At 34.8% G+C, this 23,067-nt stretch overlaps 2 protein-coding genes across 2 annotated transcripts; both read left to right on the top strand.

Annotated features, from left to right (window-relative positions):
• The first annotated feature begins 2,156 nt into the window (after positions 1-2,156).
• Positions 2,157-4,944, top strand: LOC138307507 (M-phase inducer phosphatase-like). Its single transcript, XM_069248293.1, has 3 exons — positions 2,157-2,660; positions 3,527-4,314; positions 4,798-4,944. Exons 1-2 carry the CDS (start codon positions 2,541-2,543, stop codon positions 3,893-3,895), a joined length of 489 nt encoding a protein of 162 aa, XP_069104394.1. The 5' UTR covers positions 2,157-2,540; the 3' UTR covers positions 3,896-4,314; positions 4,798-4,944.
• Positions 4,945-12,539: 7,595 nt separating this feature from the next.
• LOC138307506 (M-phase inducer phosphatase 1-like) lies at positions 12,540-15,855 on the top strand. The gene is made up of 7 exons (XM_069248292.1): positions 12,540-12,620; positions 12,915-13,058; positions 13,234-13,395; positions 14,047-14,145; positions 14,282-14,412; positions 14,723-14,840; positions 15,334-15,855. Exons 1-7 carry the CDS (start codon positions 12,618-12,620, stop codon positions 15,466-15,468), a joined length of 792 nt encoding a protein of 263 aa, XP_069104393.1. The 5' UTR covers positions 12,540-12,617; the 3' UTR covers positions 15,469-15,855.
• Positions 15,856-23,067: the final 7,212 nt, after the last annotated feature.

Here is a 23,067-nt window from a genome sequence, read left to right as displayed (position 1 = left end):
AACCGTCTTATTCTTGATAAGGTAAAGATAATTAAGAATTGCTCTGAATTATTTGTAAAATAAACTCTAATTTCGGCAGTTAGTCTAGGTGTGATAAGTGATTAACATCGCTTACTGATAGTGTTAACTCGATATCGAGTTCCCCGGCGGCGGTAATTAATTAGAAATCCAATTAGTGGCACGCGCTCTCCCGGTCGATACTCGTCATTAACAATGTTAATTAATGCCTAAAGGTGAGCACTGGTCAGTTTCACAGGTAAATTAACCATCACTGGTAGTTAAGGTAAATGTCTGTGTTACTTAGTGAGGGTGTCAATCGACTGAGTAAAATGTATTTCCTTCCTATCATATATACGAGAAACGTTCAATATTTTAGCATCAGACATCGTGTACATTGCAATAACTTTCCAAAGAGAAAGTGAAAGAAATTACGTCTACATTGAAGACTTCAAGACTTGCACAAAAACAGAACGCGAGAACCGGCTGACAAGGTTTGTTAAAATTCCATTAAATCAAATGTACATTTTATCAACCGAGTATAATTGAAAATATTTAAGATAATACAATTGAAATAATATCATAATCCGTGTCTTGTAAAATGAATTGAATTACATGTATTTTGCTACAATGTGTATTTTGAAGGGACAGGGGAGTGAGTGGTAGATAATGAAATGGTAAATAAGAAATTAAAGGAATGTGAATTTACAAGAATCCTTCCTGATTCATATATTACTTGGGCATTCAAGTAAGAATGTTTAAAACACACAAGAGATGTGAATTATTGTTTGACAACAGACAATTTTACATGCATTTCCAATTACTTTGACAGTTTGTCATATTCAAACTATGAAGGGGCGTGGCTACAGATCGGCCCCGCCCCCTCGCATAAATATGTATGTACAGGCAGATGACACTGATTAATCCTAACAGTGACAGTCTCTCAAAAACAAAATAACCAACTCTAAATCATAAACATTTAAACACAATTCTCGTATCAGTGTAGTCAGCTTGGGGTTTAATGTCAGACTTACGATGTTTAGTAACAGAACTTAACATGTCAATATTCTGGTATCATGTTTTAAGACATGATTAACAAACATTAATCTTTTACTGCAAATTAAACCTCAAACGGAGACCAGACAAACATACAAACATATGCAAGTTAACTGCAGAAGACCCTGTTATTCATTCAAAGAAATCTACTATTTAAGGTAATATACATAGGAGCTTTCTATTTTCTTAAAATGGGAAAACCACCTTTCGCAAAAAAAAAGAAGTTCAATAATTGTTGTGATTTGATTGCAAAAAAAAAATGTCATTTTTTATAACAGATGGATTCACCATTGACCTTTAGCCCATGTGGTATACCATCACCTTTGACCTTTGCCCCTTTCCGAACTCCATCACCTATTGCATTCACCCCGTGTCGCAGCCTTGACTTTAATGATGATGAGGTGGAATCCGAGATGACCCCGGAAGTGAAAAAGGGGTTCCGTCAACTTTTTAATGGCGAGGATTCAGGGTTTGGAACGGATGATGAGAATGTAAGTAAACATTGATATTGAATATAATTATGTTGTTTAGTTTTGTGATGATGGATTTGAGGTATTAAAAATCACAAACAATCTCGAACATGATGTTCTACATGCTGCATTGGTAAAACTAGATGTATAAAAAATAACAATAAAATAACAATAATGCAAAATGGTCGCCATCTTGCATTTAGAAAGCAAATCAAAGTTGTTGTTTTTTAATTTGATGAAACAAAAAGCATGCCATTATAATTCTTATAATTTTTACAGCTCTCGCCGGAATACGATGAATTACTAGAGTTGTCGCCCCTGAATTTCAACACGCTGCTCAACCCCGATTCATCCAGCAATATAATGGTATGTAATCTAACAAATAGTCGTGTGTTTTAATATTACAGAGTTGTCTTGGCGTTACGCAAAGTAGGTCATTAACTTTTTTTTTCACATATATAGATAAGTAAGAAGCGGTGTGTCAAGCCATTTCGTCGTAGAAAAAAAAAAGTTTCAAATTGGGTCCCAACATAAATTTATGAATGGGTATATAAAGTATAAAGTGCGTGTATATTGTTTGCTGAATTGTCATATTTGTACAAATTGTACAAGTTGTTTGACATAACAGTTAATGGGAAAAGGTATAACATTTTCAGACCAGGAGGGAAAAAGGCAATAGTTTCACAAGGCAACTGATTTCTGGCAAGCGTCCCAGAGATGAAGAAGATGATTCTCCAATTCCATCATCAAAGTCACAGAGAATGGGAGAAGCTGTTTTTACGAAGTCTCTGACGTTTGGGGTAAGCTAGATAATTGATAATGATAAAACAATAACACAAACAACAACAAACAAATCACACAAACAACAACAAACAAACAAATAAAAGCTCAAACTAAGAAAACGTTTAATGTACGATTTCCAAATGGATTAATTTGCCGAAATGTGTATACTCACTCTCTACTTTCCTGTTTTAGGCTATATCTGTGACGTCACCACCAAAGAGAGCTGATGACGTAATGGATATTGTAAATCGTTTTGTAGATGAGGAGGATTTGATAGGCGACGGAAGTGACCAGTTTTGTTTACCGACCGTCAGGGGTAAACACCAGGACCTCAAATCTATATCGCCTGATACGGTATGTGGAATTCTTGTTTTCTGTTATATGTATATTTTCATATTTATCTCAAATATGTACAAGAAGTAACAAAGTCAGGAGTTGGTTTTTTTCTTAGGTTTTTTACTTAGGTTTTTTACTTAAGTTGTTTTTTACTTAGGTTTTTTACTTTGGTTTTTTTTACTTAGGTTTTTTACTTAGTTTTTTACTTTGGTTTTTTACTTTGTTTTTACTTAGGTTTTTACTTAGGTTTACTTAGGTTTTTACTTAGGTTCTTAACTGTCATTTTTTACTTAGTTTTTTTATTTGGTTTTTTACTTAGTTTTTTTACTTTGGTTTTTACTTTGTTTTTTACTTAGGTTATTTAGGTTTTTACTTAGGTTCTTTACTGTCTTTTTTACTTAGTTTTTTTTACTTTGGTTTTTTACTTAGTTTTTTTACTTTGGTTTTTTACTTTGTTTTTTACTTAGTTTTTTTACTTAGGTTTATTTAGGTTTTTACTTAGGTTTTTACTGTCTTTTTTACTTAGTTTTTTTTACTTTGGTTTTTTACTTTGGTTTTTTTTTACTTAGGTTTTTTACTTTGTTTTTTACTTAGTTTTTTTTACTTATGTTTTTTCATAGGAAGGCTGAAGTTAGTTGCGAGTTCCTAGTTCCTAGTTCCGTTTAAGTTAAACGGAACTCGGGTCTGGTTCCTAGTTCCGTTTATTAAACGGAACTAGGAACTAGGAACTCGCAACCAACTTCAGCCCTCCTTTTTCATAGCATTATTTTGTTCCTGCAAATTAAATGATTAATTTTGACCGGGAACAGTTCCGATTTTTGACAGAAATGCCTCGTGCGATTTATAAGATAAAATTTATTATTATTTTTTTTGATATATTACAGATGGTTAACATCTTGACAGGGAGGTATGATGACGTCATCGGCAGTTTCCGCATCATTGACTGCAGATACCCGTATGAGTACAACGGAGGCCATATCAAGGTTAGTATAAACTCAGCAACGAAGAAGCACAAAAAAGTAAGAATTTGGAGAAGAAAAGACAAAGAAGCATTTAAACTCTCACTGTACCAATTTTTAGCTATCTTTTGTAATGGCAAATATTGTTGTAATTTGCAGAACGCCGAGAACCTTTACACACGTGACCAGGTCCAGCAGCTGCTCTATAATAGTCGGAGTTATGACGTCACCGGAAGAAGAAACATCCTCATCTTCCACTGTGAATTTTCGTCAGAGAGAGGACCTAAAATGTAAGCGTGTCTCTAAATGTTAAGCCAACGTAATGCGGCGTATGGTTAGCTGTTAAGGGTATCAAATTACATAAGATAAAGCTGTACTTATTTTCATAACTTTATTAAGCTGAATGTCGTAATGACGTCATTATTGTGAATGCCTGGGCACGGACTGTCCATGATGTGTATCTATACATGTCAACTGTGTTTCATATTAGAGATAAAATAATGATATTTACATAAATGTATCGATATACATGTTATATAAAGTAAGGTCAAAGTGATCAAATTTTCATTTGAATTATATTGGTATTTTTTGTCAGGATGCGATTTTTGAGGACACAGGACCGTGCCCAAAACGAGGCCAACTACCCGGCCTTGAGCTACCCCGAAGTGTACCTTCTGGAAGGAGGATACAAGGCTTTCTACCACACAGAAAAGGTGATTACCCGCTAATAGGCCTATATACATATGTATTGTATTATCATTGTTCACAGAGAAAATATTTTAGATTACACTTGTATCGTCATTAATCACAATTCCATGCGTTTGACAAGGCGAATTGATAAAGCATGCCGTATTTGTAAATTATTTTCAGTATATTATTTAAAAAAATGCAAATTGGTTACAAGGATTGGCGAAATGACACATTCCGATCTATGTTACGACAGCTGTGTACGTCTCACCTGTTGTTTGTCAGATTTCGGGAACCCTGTCCATCTACATATTTGGATATTTAAGAAAATCATTAGATATCAATTGTAGACTATTAACTTTCTTCAAGTGATGAGCATCTTTTACACACAATTAAAAATTGACACTCAAAAGGACAAAATGTAAATAAGATTTACCAATCCTGTACTTACGAAACACGACGACTTAGCTTGCATTTATTAACACTGCGACATAATTCATTTTTTGCAGACTTTATGTCAACCGATGGATTACAAGCCAATGCTACATCAAGGTCACTCAGACGAATTACGTCACTTCCGGGCTCGATCCAAATCCTGGACAGCAGGCGAAAAGCACCAGAAACAATCCAGGCTTTATATCTAGTCATGAATCTACCAAAGGATCGTTCAAATTAATATAAGACATCTAGTTACTTTCATCAGAAACATATATACATAGAGATTGGAAACTCCTTCTTTGTCTATGTTGACAGGCAGAGGGACCTCCAGTTTATAGGCATTTCCCCTTGGCTTACTACATTTAAGTGTATTCTTTTAAACATGATACTTTTGCATCAACACAAAGTTTAAACATTATATTATGGTTTGATGTGATCAGTTTTCCCAATTGATGTTATTTAATATGATTTTTGAAAGTATCAAAATGAGCAATTTTCACCTGGTTTTTCGAAAATCAGGCATTCAAAACCGGAAGTGCATTTTGTTTTATTAACATATAAGTTAAAATATTATTTTTTCTTTCCAAAATCGTACTCAAACCATCGGAAAATTACTTAACTTTTATAACATATAAAAGTTATTCTGCTGTATTTAACTATTTAAGAGTTTATGTAAAAGCCCCTAGGGACATAGAGAGGTACATCTGCCTATCGTAAAATTGGCGAAGTTGCCAATCTCTATGTATATAAGTTTCTGCTTTCACAGTGACAAACGACAAACTTCTTTAGTTTTTGGTACAGCGCGTTCCATTACAGATACAGCGTGTTCGTATCAGTTGTGTCTGCAAATGGAACGCACGGATCTTGATCGATCCAAGTATTGACTCAAAAGGAGGTGCCTGTATGACTATATATTTGACAAGTGTATTTATACCGTACTAAGAAGATCACGTGACATTATTATTATGTAGAAGTGCTATGTATTTAAGTGCTATGTAATGTATATGTAATGATTATGTATCGTTGTGTTACTGTCATATATGTAGTTTTGTGTGATGAATGCATATAAAACATCGTAAACAATTTTGTCAATTTGGTCATTATTTCCAATGTTAACAGCATTTCAAAATCGTGTAGAATTTCCCTAGTTGACATTATATCGATTAGGGCTGCAGTCTGCAGTACATGGCTGGATTTTACCGACATGTTACCACTATAGGACTCCATCTCTTTCTTGGCCACGAGTTCGAAATACAGTGGCGTAGCGCCCGTGCATGCTTGCATGCTCAAGCATGCAAAAAATAATCTGCCTTACATTTTTATACAGTCAGAAAAAAACACAACATTTGAATAAACGTAACGCTGCAGAATATAAATTACGTATAAATACATATGATATGTCCAACTGTATGCCTAACTTGAAGATTGGCCATTCTGGAAATTTATTAGAATAGTCTATATATTTCCGGTTACCACGTGCATTTAGTTCTTAAATTTGGTTCTTTGAATCTTGTCGATTATCTTTGACGCCATTCTGCAAAAAACAAATACACACTTAATTCACTAAAAAGTCTAACGTATGAAAAAATATAGCATGGTTCTAAAAAAAGGTTGTCACTGAACAATGTACATACTGAATACAGAATTGTAGTACAAATTATGTATTCGTTACAGTAGGCTTACGGTATGTTTACATTGTAACTGTGGGCGGATAACCTTTTAAACCCCTACGCATCTCCTAAAACAACGTCAGTCTAAAAAATTATCTTAAAATGTATCAGCCACAATATTTCAAAAATCATATCCAATCTTGGTTTCATAGAAAAAATTCTTTAATATTGCGAGAAACGCTACAAGTTTGTACTTACGTGTAGATCCCGCCGTACAAGTTGATGTCTACGTGTACGTGTAACAATCAGCAGGAAGTGATGACGTAATTCACGTAAAAAGTAGGGGAATTCCCTCTACGCGTACACGTACACGTATTATGAAATCTTAACCTCTCTAATATTAGACTTCTTCACCAAAATCCCTCAAGCAAATGTGGATTTTGAATCGGGAAACACTTACGAATACCAAAATAAACAACATCGCACGAAAAGTTAGAAATATTCTAAAAACATATAACTATATTAAAATGATAGCAAATAAACTAAAATAGCAGTTGCAACATGTTCTTGGCCAAAGTGAATTTTTCAATTTTTGTTCACTTCCCGCCCCGTTAAAACGCGTGTTAATCCATGATTTTCGTTGTCTACTCACGAAATAGTTGACTTTTATTTTTGTCGAATATGAACAGATTGTTGATTTAGAAAATAATTTTTGTTGTTGTAGTTGTTAGAAATAGAACAGAATAGGTAGAAAAATAGGTCATAAATACTATGCTTAATTTTTTTTAATTGAGGTGGTCGAGGACTGGTCCCTTCTTACGCAATTTACGCCATTTTGACAGTGGTCTTTGACTCGCTGTCATAAACAAACCAACACGTAAACTAATTTCAATTTTGTTTAAAATATTCGCCATAAGTTTTTCATCAGTTGAAATAACACAAAATTCTCCCATTGCTTACTATTTTAATTTTTACAGACAAAAATCGGTGTTTTTTGTTCGAGCACTTGTCAGTGCCCCCTACCGGGGCTTCGCCCCTGGACCCTGAGCAGAGGGCTGTCGCCCCCTGCACCCCCAGGCATGCAGGCCTATCCAGACCTAATTTTGTAGCTACGCCGCTGAAATACGTATGCTAGGTAGATCTGTGATATGTTCCTCTCGACTGAAAATCACAGCTTTGATATTTGGACTCTATATTGACAATTTACCGTGAAAATGTCGTTTTGACGGCAATATATTTTTTGACATATATAGAGCCAAAAATATCATATTACGCAAACTGTTCCATTTCCTCCCATTTTACCTTGATTGCAAAACGCGTTTGGCTTAGAAAGCTGAAGCTGGTTGCGAGTTCCTAGTTCCGTTAAGCATGTTGGTGATATAAATATTTCTTCACCTTCAACAGCATTTATGTGATCACGTACATGAAGCTCACGTGAATATCACACGAAAAAAAAATCACGTGAAGAAATATATGGTGTGCGTGTAGCAGCCATGCACATTTGTACACGTAAGTGTTTAGAACATATTTAGTTTCGTTGCCGTGGCCAATATCTAAATCCCTGTACCCAAGGTGATGCCACGTTTATTGTTTTTTTTTGTTTGTTTTATATATATATTTTTTTTTCTTTGATGTTTGTTTGGCCTGGAGTATACGTTACATTTTTGAAAATGTTCTCGTTTTGTTTTAGATGTAATCAACACAGAGCTCGTATAGTTTTATTCTTTTAATTAAAACTGTAACAAACGACTGTCAAAAAAATATGTCAACCCTCCTTACTGAAGTCACAAAAACGCTTGGTAACGTTAACCACAATGCGATGTTTACCTTCTTCATGTCCATACAAGGGGAAGTAACTCCCAGATGTTTGTTAAACAAGTAGTGTAGAGTTACAGTTGTATTTATGGTCTATAACTGCCACTCTTTTTGCCATAGTGAAAACTGTTTAAGTGTTGTACACATATTTTGCGTCTGTCTGAGGTTTAAACTTTCTGATTTACCACTTTTTTTTTATAAAGTTGTAGCACTGGAAATAGCTTTGATTATACATTTTAAAGTTGTATGGTCTATAACTTTCGCTCTTTTGATCATAGTGAAAACTGTTTAAGTGTTATACATATTTTTCTCCGTCTGCCTGAGGTTTAAACTTTCTAATTTTACCACTTTTTATAAAGTTGCAGCACTGGAAGTATCTTTAATTATAAAAGTAAAAAATCTTTTTAACGTGTACACATGAAAAATAGGCTCGAAAGATGCCGAATCATTCCGAACTCTTCCGAACATCGTCGCGACAATCTCGAAGTAATACGAGAGTTGTGAAACCAAGAGAAAATATCAACAATTTTTCATAAACAAAACATGTGGTCGACCTCATCAGACTCTATCTACAAAGAAAATAATGCTCGCACATTACAATATTTGATACACACAACATTTTACGGTAATGTGTAAATTGGATGTTTCAAATACTCAATCTGTGGACATATACCAGCATGATTTGCTCATATAGGCCAGAAGGAAAACGTAAACAAACACATGTGTGCTTACGCTAGTTACCTGGCTCACCACGTGCAGGTCGTGTCGGACGTCAGTCACGTGATACGATTAGGAATCCGACAAAACCCGAAGTCACTGAACATGGCGGTGATTGAAGGCGCTTTATTCAAAACCAGGAATATATGATTCCTAGATTTCGGCTCTCTTATAGGCCGACATATGCTTTTGGGGAGCTAAATCATCAAGTTACATGTCAATGTTTAAATATCAAATGTTTAAGTTACATATCGTTACAGTGAAATTAGCATCAATACAACATTAACGTGTATACGTGATAAATACATGTAAGCTCGAAAGATGCCGAATCATTCCGAACTCTTCCGAACATCGTCGCGACAATCTCGAAGTAACACGAGAGTTGTGAAACCAAGAGAAAATATCAACATTTTTAAAAAAAAAAAAAAAAAAAGCAAAAAAAACCCCTGTGATCGGCCTCAGCAGACTGGACCTACAAAGAAAATATCGCTCGCACATAACAATACACCACCACGTGCAGGTCGTGTCGACGTCAGGCGCTTTATTCAAAACCAGGAATATATTATTCCTATATAGGCCGACATAAATATTATGCTTTTAGGAGCTTTATCATCAAGTTACAGTCAATACTCAAATATCAAATGTTTAAGCGACATATCATTATGTACAGTGAAGTAAGCATGAAATATAACTTTACTACAGATAACAGTTTGAAATAAACACTGCCGTTTATACGATTGGCAAATCTAGATATAACGCATTTTGTGCATAGCCTCCTCCCTTTTCTCTATATGTTCTAAGTAGTTCAATAGAGGAGGAAAACTTCAAAATGGTAAATTCAGTTAATTTCAGATGGTGTGAAAAAATGATAACTCAGCTCATAAATATTGACAAAAAAGAACGCACTTTCGGTTTTTAATGTATGATTTTCGAGAGAGAAAAAAACAGGGAAATTTTCTTATTAGCAAACATGCCGGACCATAATATAATATTTAAACTTTATTTTATGCGAAAAAAAAATAAATAAAAAATTAGTGCAGTACATTATAGATTTATGAAACAATACTATGAATTTCCCATACTGTTTATCGTGGTAACTAGCTGTTCACATGACTCAGAACAATTTTTTTCTGTCAGGAACATTATTGATATTTTCCTGGACATTGGTACAAGATACAAGATACCAGAACTTTTACTTAACGTTGCATATTCAGTAACAAAAAAAATATTAGCTCTGTACGGCTATTATTGCCTCAAACAAAGTAAGAATACAAAAAAATAAGTAAGTAAGTAAGCATGTATTATAAGACAATGTTAGTAAAGACAAAATAGGGTACTGTGTATCACAGAAAAGCAGGTTAACGCCGGGTATATAGAATTATGTATGACCCTTTCGCTACATTGCGTAATGTTAGAATACGAGAATAAAGTCATTGCTACTACATGTATTTTGATTTTAAAAATTGATTTTAAAGTTCACTGTCAAATTCAAAGGAAACAGGTGTCTATAGACAGTACCGGATCAGGTAAGAAAGGCAAGGAACTAGTAAACATGATCTGACGCAAAGACATAAAGATACAAATGTAACAAAGAATTTCAATTCAATACAACATATGTACATGTATGCTAATGAATAAATACAATTGCAACACATCAATTGATACCTTCATTATTTATTAATTTTGTTGCCTAATACAATGTATATATATATATTTCCTAAACAATTTAAGTCTTTTATATTTCTTACTCTTAACAAATCTATTATCTTATATTCCAGCAGTACTTCTTTGTACATTTTCCGTTACATTTTTATATTTAGCGTATTACGTTGAAGGATATCTTCGTCTTCAATTTCACTCAAAGCACACTTACTACAAAAACCGTCTTATTCTTGGTTTAAGATAAAGATAACTAAGAATTGCTCTGAATTATTTGTAAAATAAACTCTAATTTCGGCAGTTAGTCTAGGTGTGATAAGTGATTAACATCGCTTACTGATAGTGTTAACTCGATATCGAGTGCCCGGCGGCGGTAATTAATTAGAAATCCAATTAGTGGCACGCGCTCTCCCGGTCGATACTCGTCATTAACAATCCTAATTAATGCCTAAAGGTGAGCACTGGTCAGTTTCACAGGTAACTTGACCATCACTGGTAGTTAAGGTAAATGTCTGTGTTACTTAGTGAGGGTGTCAATCGACTGAGTAAAATGTATTTCCTTCCTATCATATATACGAGAAACGTTCAATATTTTAGTATCAGACATCGTGTACATTGCAATAACTTTCCAAAGAGAAAGCGAAAGAAATTACGTCTACATTGAAGACTTCAAGACTTGCACAAAATCAGAGAAGCGGCAGACAAGGTTTGTCAAAATTCCATTAAATCAAATGTACATTTCATCAAATGAGTATAATTGAAAATATTTAAGATTATTCAATTGAAATAATATCAAAATCCGTGTCTTGTAAAATGAATTGAATTACATGTATTTTATTACACTGTGTATTTTGAAGGGACAAGGGAGTGAGTGGTAGATAATGAAATGGTAAATAAGAAATTAAAGGAATGTGAATTTACAAGAACCCTTCCTGATTCACTTATTACCTGGGCATTCAAGTAGGAATATTTAAAACTCACATGAGATGTGAATTATTGTTTGACAACAGACAATTTTATATGCATTTCCAATTACTTTGACAGTTTGTCATGTTCAAACTATGAAGGGGCGTGGCTACAGATCGGCCCCGCCCCTCGCATAAATATGAATGTACAGGCAGATGACACTGATTAATCCTAACTGTGACAGTCTCTCAAAAACAAAATAACCAACTCTAAATCATAAACATTTAAACACAATTCTCGTATCAATGTAGTCAGCTTGGGGTTTAATGTCAGACTTACGATGTTTAGTAACAGAACTTAACATGTCAATATTCTGGTATTATGTTTTAAGACATGATTAACAAACATTAATCTTTTACTGCAAATTAAACCTCAAACGGAGACCAGACAAACATACAAACATATGCAAGTTAACTGCAGAAGATCCTGTTATTCATTCAAAGAAATCTACTATTTAAGGTGATATACAGGAGCTTTCTATTTCCTTAAAATGGGAAAACCACCTTTCGCAAAAAAAAGGTTCAATAACTGTGGTGATTTGATTGCAAAAAATGTCATTTTTTATAACAGATGGATTCCCCATTGACCTTTAGCCCATGTGGCATACCATCACCTTTGACCTTTGCCCCTTTCCGCACTCCATCGCCTATTGCATTCACCCCGTGTCGCAGCCTTGACTTTAATGGTGATGAGGTGGAATCCGAGATGACCCCGGAAGTGAAAAAGGGGTTCCGTCAACTTTTTAATGGCGAGGATTCAGGGTTTGGAACGGATGATGAGAATGTAAGTAAACATTGATATTGAATATAATTATGTTGTTTAGTTTTGTGATGATGTATTTGGCGTATTAAAAATCACAAACAATCTCGAACATGATGTTCTACATGCTGCATTGGTAAAACTAGATGTATAAAAATAACAAGAAAATAACAATAATACAAAATGGCCGCCATCTTGCATTTAGAAAGCAAATCAAATTTGTTTTTTTTTTAATTTGACGAAACAAAAAGCATGCCATTATAATTCTTATAATTTTACAGCTCTCGCCGGAATACGATGAATTACTAGAGTTGTCGCCCCTGAATTTCAACACGCTGCTCAACCCCGATTCATCCAGCAATATAATGGTATGTAATCTAACAAAAAGTCGTGTGTTTTAATATTACAGAGTTGTCTTGGCGATACGCAAAGTAGGTCATTAACTTTTTTTTTTTCACATATATAGATAAGTAAGAAGCGGTGTGTCAAGCCATTTCGTCGTAGAAAAAAAAGATAGTTTCAAATTGGGTCCCAACATAAATTTATGAATGGGTATATAAAGTATAAAGAGCGTGTATATTGTTTGCTGAATTGTCATATTTGTACAAATTGTACAAGTTGTTTGACATAACAGTTAATGGAAAAAGGTATACAATTTTTAGACCAGGAGGGAAAAAGGCAATAGTTTCACAAGGCAACTGATTTCTGGCAAGCGTCCCAGAGATGAAGAAGATGATTCTCCAATTCCATCATCAAAGTCACAGAGAAAGGGAGAAGCTGTTTTTACGAAGTCTCTGACGTTTGGGGTAAGCTAGATAATTGATAATGATAAAACAATAACATAAACAACAACAAACAAATCACACAAACAACAACAAACAAACAAATAAAAGCTCAAACTAAGAAAGCATTTAATGTACGTTTTCCAAATGGATTAATTTGCCAAAATGTGTATACTCACTGTCTACTTTCCTGTTTTAGGCTATATCTGTGACGTCACCACCAAAGAGAGCTGATGACGTAATGGATATTGTAAATCGTTTTGTAGATGAGGAGGATTTGATAGGCGACGGAAGTGACCAGTTTTGTTTACCGACCGTCAGGGGTAAACACCAGGACCTCAAATCTATATCGCCTGATACGGTATGTGGAATTCTTGTTTTCTGTTATATGTATATTTTCATATTTATCTCAAATATGTACAAGAAGTAACAAAGTCAGGAGTTGGTTTTTTTTCTTAGGTTTCTTACTTAGGTTTTTACTTAAGTTGTTTTTTACTTAGGTTTTTTACTTTGGTTTTTTACTTAGGTTTTCCACTTACGTTTTTTACTTAGGTTTACTTAGATTTTTTTTTTTTTTTTTACTTTGGTTGTTCACTAAGGTTTTTTTACTTAGGTTTACTTAGGTTCTTTACTGTCTTTTTTACTTAGTTTTTTTACTTTGGGTTTTTTACTTAGGTTTTTACTTAGGTTTTTACTTAGGTTTTCCACTCACGTTTTTTACTAAGATTTACTTAGTTTTTTTTACTTAGGTTTTGTCATAGGAAGGCTGAAGTTAGTTGCGAGTTCCTAGTTCCGTTTAAGTTAAACGGAACTCGGGTCTGGTTCCTAGTTCCGTTTATTAAACGGAACTAGGAACTAGGAACTCGCAACCAACTTCAGCCCTCCTTTTTCATAGCATTATTTTGTTCCTGCAAATTAAATGATTAATTTTGACCGGGAACAGTTCCGATTTTTGACAGAAATGCCTCATGCGATTTATAAGATATTTTTTTTTTTTTTTTATATATTACAGATGGTTAACATCTTGACAGGGAGGTATGATGACGTCATCGGCAGTTTCCGCATCATTGACTGCAGATACCCGTATGAGTACAACGGAGGCCATATCAAGGTTAGTATAAACTCAGCAACGAAGAAGCACAAAAAAAGTAAGAATTTGGATAAAAAAAGACAAAGAAGCATTTAAACTCTCACTGTACCAATTATTAGCTATCTTTTGTAATGACAAATATTGTTGTAATTTGCAGAACGCCGAGAACCTTTACACACGTGACCAGGTCCAGCAGCTGCTCTATAATAGTCGGAGTTATGACGTCACCGGAAGAAGAAACATCCTCATCTTCCACTGTGAATTTTCGTCAGAGAGAGGACCTAAAATGTAAGCGTGTCTCTAAATGTAAAGCCAACGTAAAGCGGCGTATGGTTAGCTGTTAAGGGTATGAAATTACATAAGATAAAGCTGTACTTATTTTCATAACTTTGATAAGCTAAACGTCGTAATGACGTCATTATTGTGAATGCCAGGGCACGGACTGTCCATGATATGTATCTATATACTACATGTCAATTGTGTTTCATATTAGAGATAAAATAATGATATTTACATAAATGTATCGATAAACATGTTATATAAAGTAAGGTAAAAGTGATCAAAATTTTTATTTGAATTATATTGGTATTTTTGTCAGGATGCGATTTTTGAGGACACAGGACCGTGCCCAAAACGAGGCCAACTACCCGGCCTTGACCTACCCCGAAGTGTACCTTCTGGAAGGAGGATACAAGGCTTTCTACCACACAGAAAAGGTGATTACTCGCTAATAGGCCTATATACATACGTATTAAATTATCATTGTTCACAGAGAAAATATTTTAGATTCCACTTGTATCGTCATTAATCACAATTCCAAGCGTTTGACAAGGCGAATTGATAAAGCATACCGTATTTTTAAATTATTTTCAGTATATTATTTAAAAAAATGCAAATTGGTTACAAGGATTGGCGAAATGACACATTCCGATCTATGTTACGACAGCTGTGTACGTCTCACCTGTTGTTTGTCAGATTTCGGGAACCCTGTCCATCTACATATTTGGATATTTAAGAAAATCACTAGATATCAATTGTAGACTATTTACTTTCTTCAAGTGATGAGCATCTTTCACCTACTATTAAATATTGACTACAACACCCAAAAGGACAAAGTGTAAATAAAATTTACCAATCCTCCTGTAATTACGAAACACGACGTCTTAGCTTGCATTAATTAACACTGTGACGTAATTCATTATCTTGCAGACTTTATGTCAACCGATGGATTACAAGCCAATGCTACATCAAGGTCACTCAGACGAATTACGTCACTTCCGGGCTCGATCCAAATCCTGGACAGCAGGCGAAAAGCACCAGAAACAATCCAGGCTTTATATCTAGTCATGAATCTACCAAAGGATCGTACAAATTAATATAAGAGATCTAGTTACTTTCACAATGACAAACGACAAACTTCTTTAGTTTTTGGTACAGTCCGTTCCATTACAGATACAGCGTGTTCGTACCAGTTGTATCTGCAAATGGAACGCACGGATCTTGATCGATCCAAGTATTGACTCAAAAGGAGGTGCCTGTATGACTATATTATTGATAGCCTGTGATTTTTTATCATTTGACAAGTGTATTTATACCGTACTAAGAAGATCACGTGACATTATTATTATGTAGAAGTGCTATGTATTTAAGTGCTATGTAATGTATATGTAATGATTATGTATCGTTGTGTTACTGTCATATATGTAGTTTTGTGTGATAAATGCAAATAAAACATCGTAAAAATTTAGTCAATTTGGTCATTATTTTCCATGTTAACTGCATTTCAAAATCATGTGGTAGAATTTTCCTAGTTGACATTATATCGATTAGGGCTGCAGTCTGTAGTACATGGCTGGATTTTACCGACATGTTACCATCATAGGACTCCATCTCTTGGCCACGAGTTCGAAATACGTACACTATGCTAGGTAGATCTGTGATATGTTCCTCTCGACTGAAAATCACATCTTTGATATTTGGACTCTATATTGACAAATCGAAACACATTTACCGTGAAAATGTCGTTTTGACGGTAATATATTTTTTGACATATAAAGACAAAAATATCATAGTACGCAAACTTTTCCATTTCCCTCCATTTTACCTTGATTGCAAAACGCGTTTGGCTTAAAAGGCTGAAGCTGATTGCGAGTTCCTAGTTCCGTTTAGTAAACGGAACTCTGACCCAGGCCCGAGTTCGTTTATTAAACGGAGCTTAAGGAACTCGCAACCAATTTCAGCCCTCCATTTGGAAATTTTCTTCCGGTATGGCCGAAATACAAATACAGGATTCTCGGAACATAGTGACTGTGTCGTCACAAATTAGATTGATATTCGAGTACTGTAACGCATGTATAGTTTTCATGTGACAGGACGCTATCAGCCGAATTTTAACGCTTTAATCGAGGTGTCCCTCTCATTCATAGATGGCGGTGTCCACCCTTTTCTTTTTTTTTCCATATATTAATCGATACCATTTTTTATTAGATTTTTCGCAATCGGTCGCCTGTGGTCCATCACTCAGGTCCTGATATCAATCAGATACAAAACCAACAGTTTGTAGAAGAACTTGATCAAACACTTTACAACCTTTCAAGAGATCCTATACTCCCAGAATTACAATGAATTGCACCACGGCGGAAACAGAAAGAGTTCTTTTCGAATGAAGTTTCGCGGCGGGAGATTGTTACACCATTCCGAAAGTTTCTTTGATGTGGTCACAGACCCCGTCACAGGTAACTTTCACCTCATTACCGACATTCTGTCGAGAATTGAAAGCCATCCCCACTTACAATTGCAAATCCATGGCGCCTTTTGATTGGTCTGTCACATTTTAAACTTGTGCCGCTGAACCTTTGATTGGAATTGGATTTCATCAAGCTCACTTGCATATTGTAACATTTTAAAAATTGAAATTGCTTGCATGTACATCATGTACCGTACAAGTACAAATCGATATACTAATACATCGGCAAAGTTAAAATATAATTACATTGTATGTACATTCAAAAGTCGAATTATGGATATATCACCAAGGATTTATAAGTGAGACCACAGGGACCTGGCACAATTTTTTTAACCAATAGTATATATATGTATATTATAGTATCAAGGGTATGAACTCGGCGGTCGAGAAAAACGGACCTATTTTTTTAAAACCGTGATTATTTCAATAAATGGGTTCTATACAACATTGACGGATATCTTACCTTAAAGAGAAATAATTAATCTTTCCATTGAGTGCTTGATGAACAAAATTGGCCAAGTATTGACGAAGTTATGGCTTGATGAATCGGGAAATTTACGAAAAATATGCTAGGTAGACATTTCCCTGTCCGGTCGAAATGTCGTCTCGGCTCTAATGGGCACCTCAAAAACCAAGCCAAAATCACAAAATCTACTCTTGTGGTGGTAAACAGTACCCATAACTGTGTTCATCCACAATCTCCTTTGGAGGTGTCATGACCCGTACTTTGTAGAAACTCCATTTAAACATCGTGTAGCTCACTTACTTTAACCGTCACCGCCATGTTCGTTTTTCTCTCGGAACGCTTCTCGACTTTACATATCGTGATTACATTATGCAAATTATGTTATGTTGTGCTTGTCGGTAAACTCGAGAAGCGTTCCGAAAAACAAATGAACATGGCGGTGACGGTTAAAGTAAGAGAGCTACACGATGTTTAAATGGAGTTTCTACAAAGTACGGGTCATGACACCTCCAAAGGAGATTGTGGATGAACACAGTTATGGGTAGTGTTTACCACCACAAGCGTAGACTTTGTGATTTTGGCTTGGTTTTTGAGGTGCCCATTAGAGCCGAGACGACATTTCGACCGGACAGGGAAATGTCTACCTAGCATATTTTTTCGTAAATTTCCCGATTCATCAAGCCATAACTTCGCCAATACTTGGCCAATTTTGTTCATCAAGCACTCAATGGAAAGATTAATTATTTCTCTTTAAGGTAAGATATCCGTCAATGTTGTATAGAACCCATTCATTGAAATAATCGCGGTTTTAAAAAAAATAGGTCCGTTTTTCTCGGCCGCCGAGTTCATACCCTTGATACTATAATATACATATATACTATTGGTTAAAAAAATTCGTGCCAGGCCCCTGTGAGTGAGACTACGTCCTTGATATCACATATTTTAAGACTCTTTCATATGTGTATAACTGTATATGAAGGAGAGGGATATTCTACCTGAGGGTCACAAAATGTAAAATCCCGAGGCTTATCGAGGCTCATACATGTACCGTGACGTTTTCCGCCATCTTGAAATAAATTCGGAAAAAAATCCCGCGACTACAAGTCAATTCTCCATATATGAAAATTGGGTGATATTTTCAACACAAATCCCGTTGTTTGTATCTTTTACTAATAAAGTAAACCCAGCCTAGTTTCTAAAAACAAAATTTAAATTTTACGGGGAAAATAGTAATTAAAATGTATGTATTACCTGTATATTTCAACTTCAGTTATGGATATCCATAAGTCATATATGTATCAACAAGACATTTTTTTTTTGAAAACTCTCATTGGCTTAATGCTCCGCGTACATGTGTCATTGAGTAATATTCACAAAGATATTTTGACGAAATCACATATTTAGTGATTATCGATGGCATAAGCAGGGAAGAGTTGAATTCTGATTTTTATACACTATAATCAGTATTATTTCTAAAATATATCAAGGAAATTATAGAAATGCGTAGGAATATGGGCGCTTACATCCTCGATACTCCAAGACTCAATTTTTTTGTTACAATGTGTTACAGAAGGTGATAATTTGCGATAGAAGGTGATAATTTAAAAAAACAAGTGAAAAAAGAATAAAGACAAATAAATAAATCCTTGACAGAGATAACTGATGCTGCATGATGACATTATCCGAATACATATGATGGAATTCATATATCAATTTAATTACATGCACATACAGTGTACATGCATGTAGTTACATGTATGTGCATATATGTCATGCATGTTACGAACAATGTACTTTTAACTGAGTATTTTAATAAGTCAACCAAAAATATTTACGGAGGTTATTGAGAATTACATAGAGAGTACATCCCTATCTTTCTTGTAAAATATAAAAAATTGGATTTATCATATTTCGGTATGAAAGTTTGTCTCAAAGCTAGTATTGACTCATTTTTACAAATATAAAATTAGCGAGGCTCGTATCCAGCACAATCAATACAAAAGGGACATATAATATGTTCTAGCGATTTGGTTCCCCGTTTTTGAAGGTCAGTAATCGAGGAATATCGATGATCGGAGTCTATGGTATACATGTACATGCACGTAGCTACTGTACATGTACAGGAATGTCTGGTTAGCGTTTTTGAAGGTCAGTAATCGTACAGATGTTATTTGACTTAACAGTACACAACCTTTTTCATTGCAGAAAATACAGAAGTAAACATGCTTATGAGCCGAAAATTCAATGTAATATTTGAGTACATTTGATTGTGTGTCATTTTTTTTAAATATTAAAAGAGTATTTACGTGGCTCTGCTGCTGTCGGACACCTTCGCCGACTCCAGGTAAACGACCAATCAGAATGCACGGGGAGGGCTTTCAACTAAAACCACAAACAAATCGTTACTTGTACTTTGTTCACGGTTACTTCAAAGGAACGGAGCGATCAGCAGAACGATCGAAAGGAAGGCAGTGCGTTTCCGCTGTGGTGCAATTCATTGTAATAGTTCATATATAAGTCTAGTTATCATGTTATGCTGGCAGAAATTCTTTAATAGGTCCTCTCCTGGATGCTGAATGCTATGGATGCTATGATTTAATCGTATTTGATCTGCCATGAGTTTCCCTTCATATTAGATTCAAGAAATGAGTTTAGAATTTTTCATTTTTCAAAATTGAAAAAAATCGAAACGAGTATCATAAATCTAATATGAATGATTGAAATTCAGACCGTATCACTAGAAAACAAAAGTCGGTCACGTACCACCGATGCGCCATAATAGCTAGTGCGAAAAATAGCCAGTTTATTTAAAGATGCTCCACCGTCGACAGAGCATAAATGATATAAATGATATTCACCATTTGAACAATAATTGGTGTTTAATCGTGTATATAATAGTCTAATTTAAAAAAAAAAATATATATATATAAAATAATTCATTTTGCCTTTGGTGCATGTGCATTCAGTAGTTCATTCCATACAGGATATAGTGCCACGGATTTTTTTCGGTATGCAATTAATTATTTTTCATATTTTTAACGTGAAGTAAAATTAGAAGCTCAAACTTTTCAATGGTGGTAATGGTGTGAAGAAAGTAACTTTTGTAACTGAATAAAAACACTAAATCGTCTGCTCCTGTTTTTAATAGTGAAAAAATCGAAAAAATCGTGGAGCATCTTAAAAGTATCAATATAGTGTGAGTATGTACTTCTTTATCAAACATTTACATGTAAATGCTTCATAACTGAAGCGACGAATAAAATGCAAAAAATGTTGAAATCTATTAATTTTGAAGCACATAAGTGACTACACAAGCGACATTTTATATTGGCTCGACTGTTACATGCATGGGGTAGAATTTACCAAACATCACGTAAAAGTAACAGACACATCTGACGAGATAGAAAAATCTAGCACTGGGTATTATGTGAGCTTTCCCTGTCCGAGGTGCGAGATTATCATATCCAAATAAAGGTAAGTAATGCAATCAACATGTTTATAAATATTGAGGCGGCTAGGTTAGTCTTGTCCATAGCATTGTTATTAGCCGTCTCATATTTTGACCTGTAGCGATCAAGGCAAAGAAAATAGTTTCCTGATATATATAAAACATCTGTTGATTTAATAGTCTTTGTGTTTAAATAGAATAACTGTGTGTGAAATTGTCCGTCTTTAAGTTCTCTACTCGAATCATTTATTTCATTTTCCCGAGGCTCTACCTTCACTGCTGAACACGGTAAAATATCTTCGTACAGAAATCTGTTTGCATTGTAAATCGGATTTTTCAGCGAGGTATTGGTTTGGCAATTAGATTCTGTGACGTTGTCCAATTGTTTCACAAAAACACCATTTGAAAGATTCCTTTGGTAATTCCTAAATGCATCGGCAATTATTTTTGTTTTATATTCCAAAGTCACATTACTTGCAGGTTTTTCGTAAATCCTATACCGTACCCGAATGAAAGAACACGGCATGGAAGAAATCCTGTCATACCCTCGTATAATGTTGAATCTTCTATGATTTCTCCACAGATAAACCTCAGTCATATGAGAAATTAAAATATCCAATATGGCCTGTTTGCTCAGTGTTTTATGAATTTCTGCAGGGAGTTCTCTAATATCGCGAGACACAATGTCATTGGGAGTTTCAAACAACAGATCCAAGATAATTCCGTTTGTTTTGTATATTATGGCAGCACACCTACTGCCGGTTGGTTCCATGTTAGAACGGCAATAGAGGGTCCGACAGCCAATCTAAATAGAAGAAAAACATTCAACTAATTAGATTGTTTTATGTTTTGAGGTATTGTTTTGACTTAATTGGAAATCGGATACCAGGTAATTTGAAATTGATTAATTTGAGATATCGTTTTATTTCTCATCGGCACCGAAGGGTTACCCACCGAAAACCGACTGTCACGCTCCGTGTGATGTACCAATAAGTACAAATTAAATCCTAATTAATACAATACCAATTACTAAAACAAATATGATTGTGCAATGTGTCATGTAAAAAAGAGTAGGTTACAAGCATAAATAAAAGTCGACAGTTGTGTTTATATATACATATAGAGTATTTTCTTTCATACCTACGAGTGTTATAGTGGCTGGTCTAGGGCAATACACTCATGTCGCCTGAGGCTGTATTGCATGGCTACCCACAGGTTTACGAGGGTAGAATATCCCTATCCTCCATATCCACTTATTGAAGAGCATTTTTCTTTCATACCTCGACGTTTTATTGCAATTTTACAACTATAACATCCCGCCATTTTGAAATAAATTCGAAGAAATCCACGACTGGAAGTCAACTTTTGTCTCGGCCATTTTTTGTTTGTCGTCTCCGATTTGATACAAGCTCTCTGATTGACTCCTAAGAGCGAGTGGACCAATCAGAGAGCTTGATTCAAATCGGAGACGACAGACAAAAAATGGCCGAGATCATCTGTTCTGCATGACAATAAATGGAGCGTGAGGATCGCTAAGGGATGCCAATATGTACTTTTTATAAGTAAGTGAGTTTATATTGAGGGTCTGCACTTCAGGGATGCATTCGTTGAATGGATGGCGATTTTATTCGGTCTGTGCTCATTAGGGAATTGTGACCTGGGGATGTAGCGTGTACTTTTCCGACTAACGATGATTTTTACACGAATCCTCGTAATTCAACTTTCGATATGAAATAAAATTCGCTCATAATTCCATCATATCATATACCATAGTGACCAGTAAGGAATTGTCTTCAATGTAAGCTAAAAAATATTCAGATCGGATGATTTTTGTGGTGTTCAGAGTATTTTAAAATCAATTACCCCATTTTCTGGAAATGGAATACAGGGCTAAGTAAACAACCTTTCAGTATTTTAAGTATTTTTTTTTTTTTTTTTTTTTTGCGCGCCGTAAACCTGTGGGCTACCCATCCAATAAAGCCTCGTGACGTCATGGCGTCAACAAAATCTCTATTTCCTCGGTAAAATTTTAACAATTATTCACAAAATTGACTGGTTTTACTATAAAAGATGCAAACAACGGAATTTGTGTTGAAAATATCATGTAATTTGTCATGTATGGAAGTTGACTTCCAGTCGTGGAGTTCTACGAATTGATTTCAAAATGGCGGCATTTTATAGTTGTAAAATTGCAATAAAACGTCGAGGTATGAAAGAAAAATACTCTTTCATAAGTGGATATGGAGGATAGGGATATTTTACCCTCGGGATCACAAAATGTTG

This window comes from Argopecten irradians, chromosome 14 (assembly GCF_041381155.1).
Source record: "Argopecten irradians isolate NY chromosome 14, Ai_NY, whole genome shotgun sequence".
NCBI lineage: Eukaryota > Metazoa > Mollusca > Bivalvia > Pectinida > Pectinidae > Argopecten > Argopecten irradians.
Note: the sequence above shows the minus strand (reverse complement) of the source record. Positions and strands in the feature narration are given on the sequence as shown.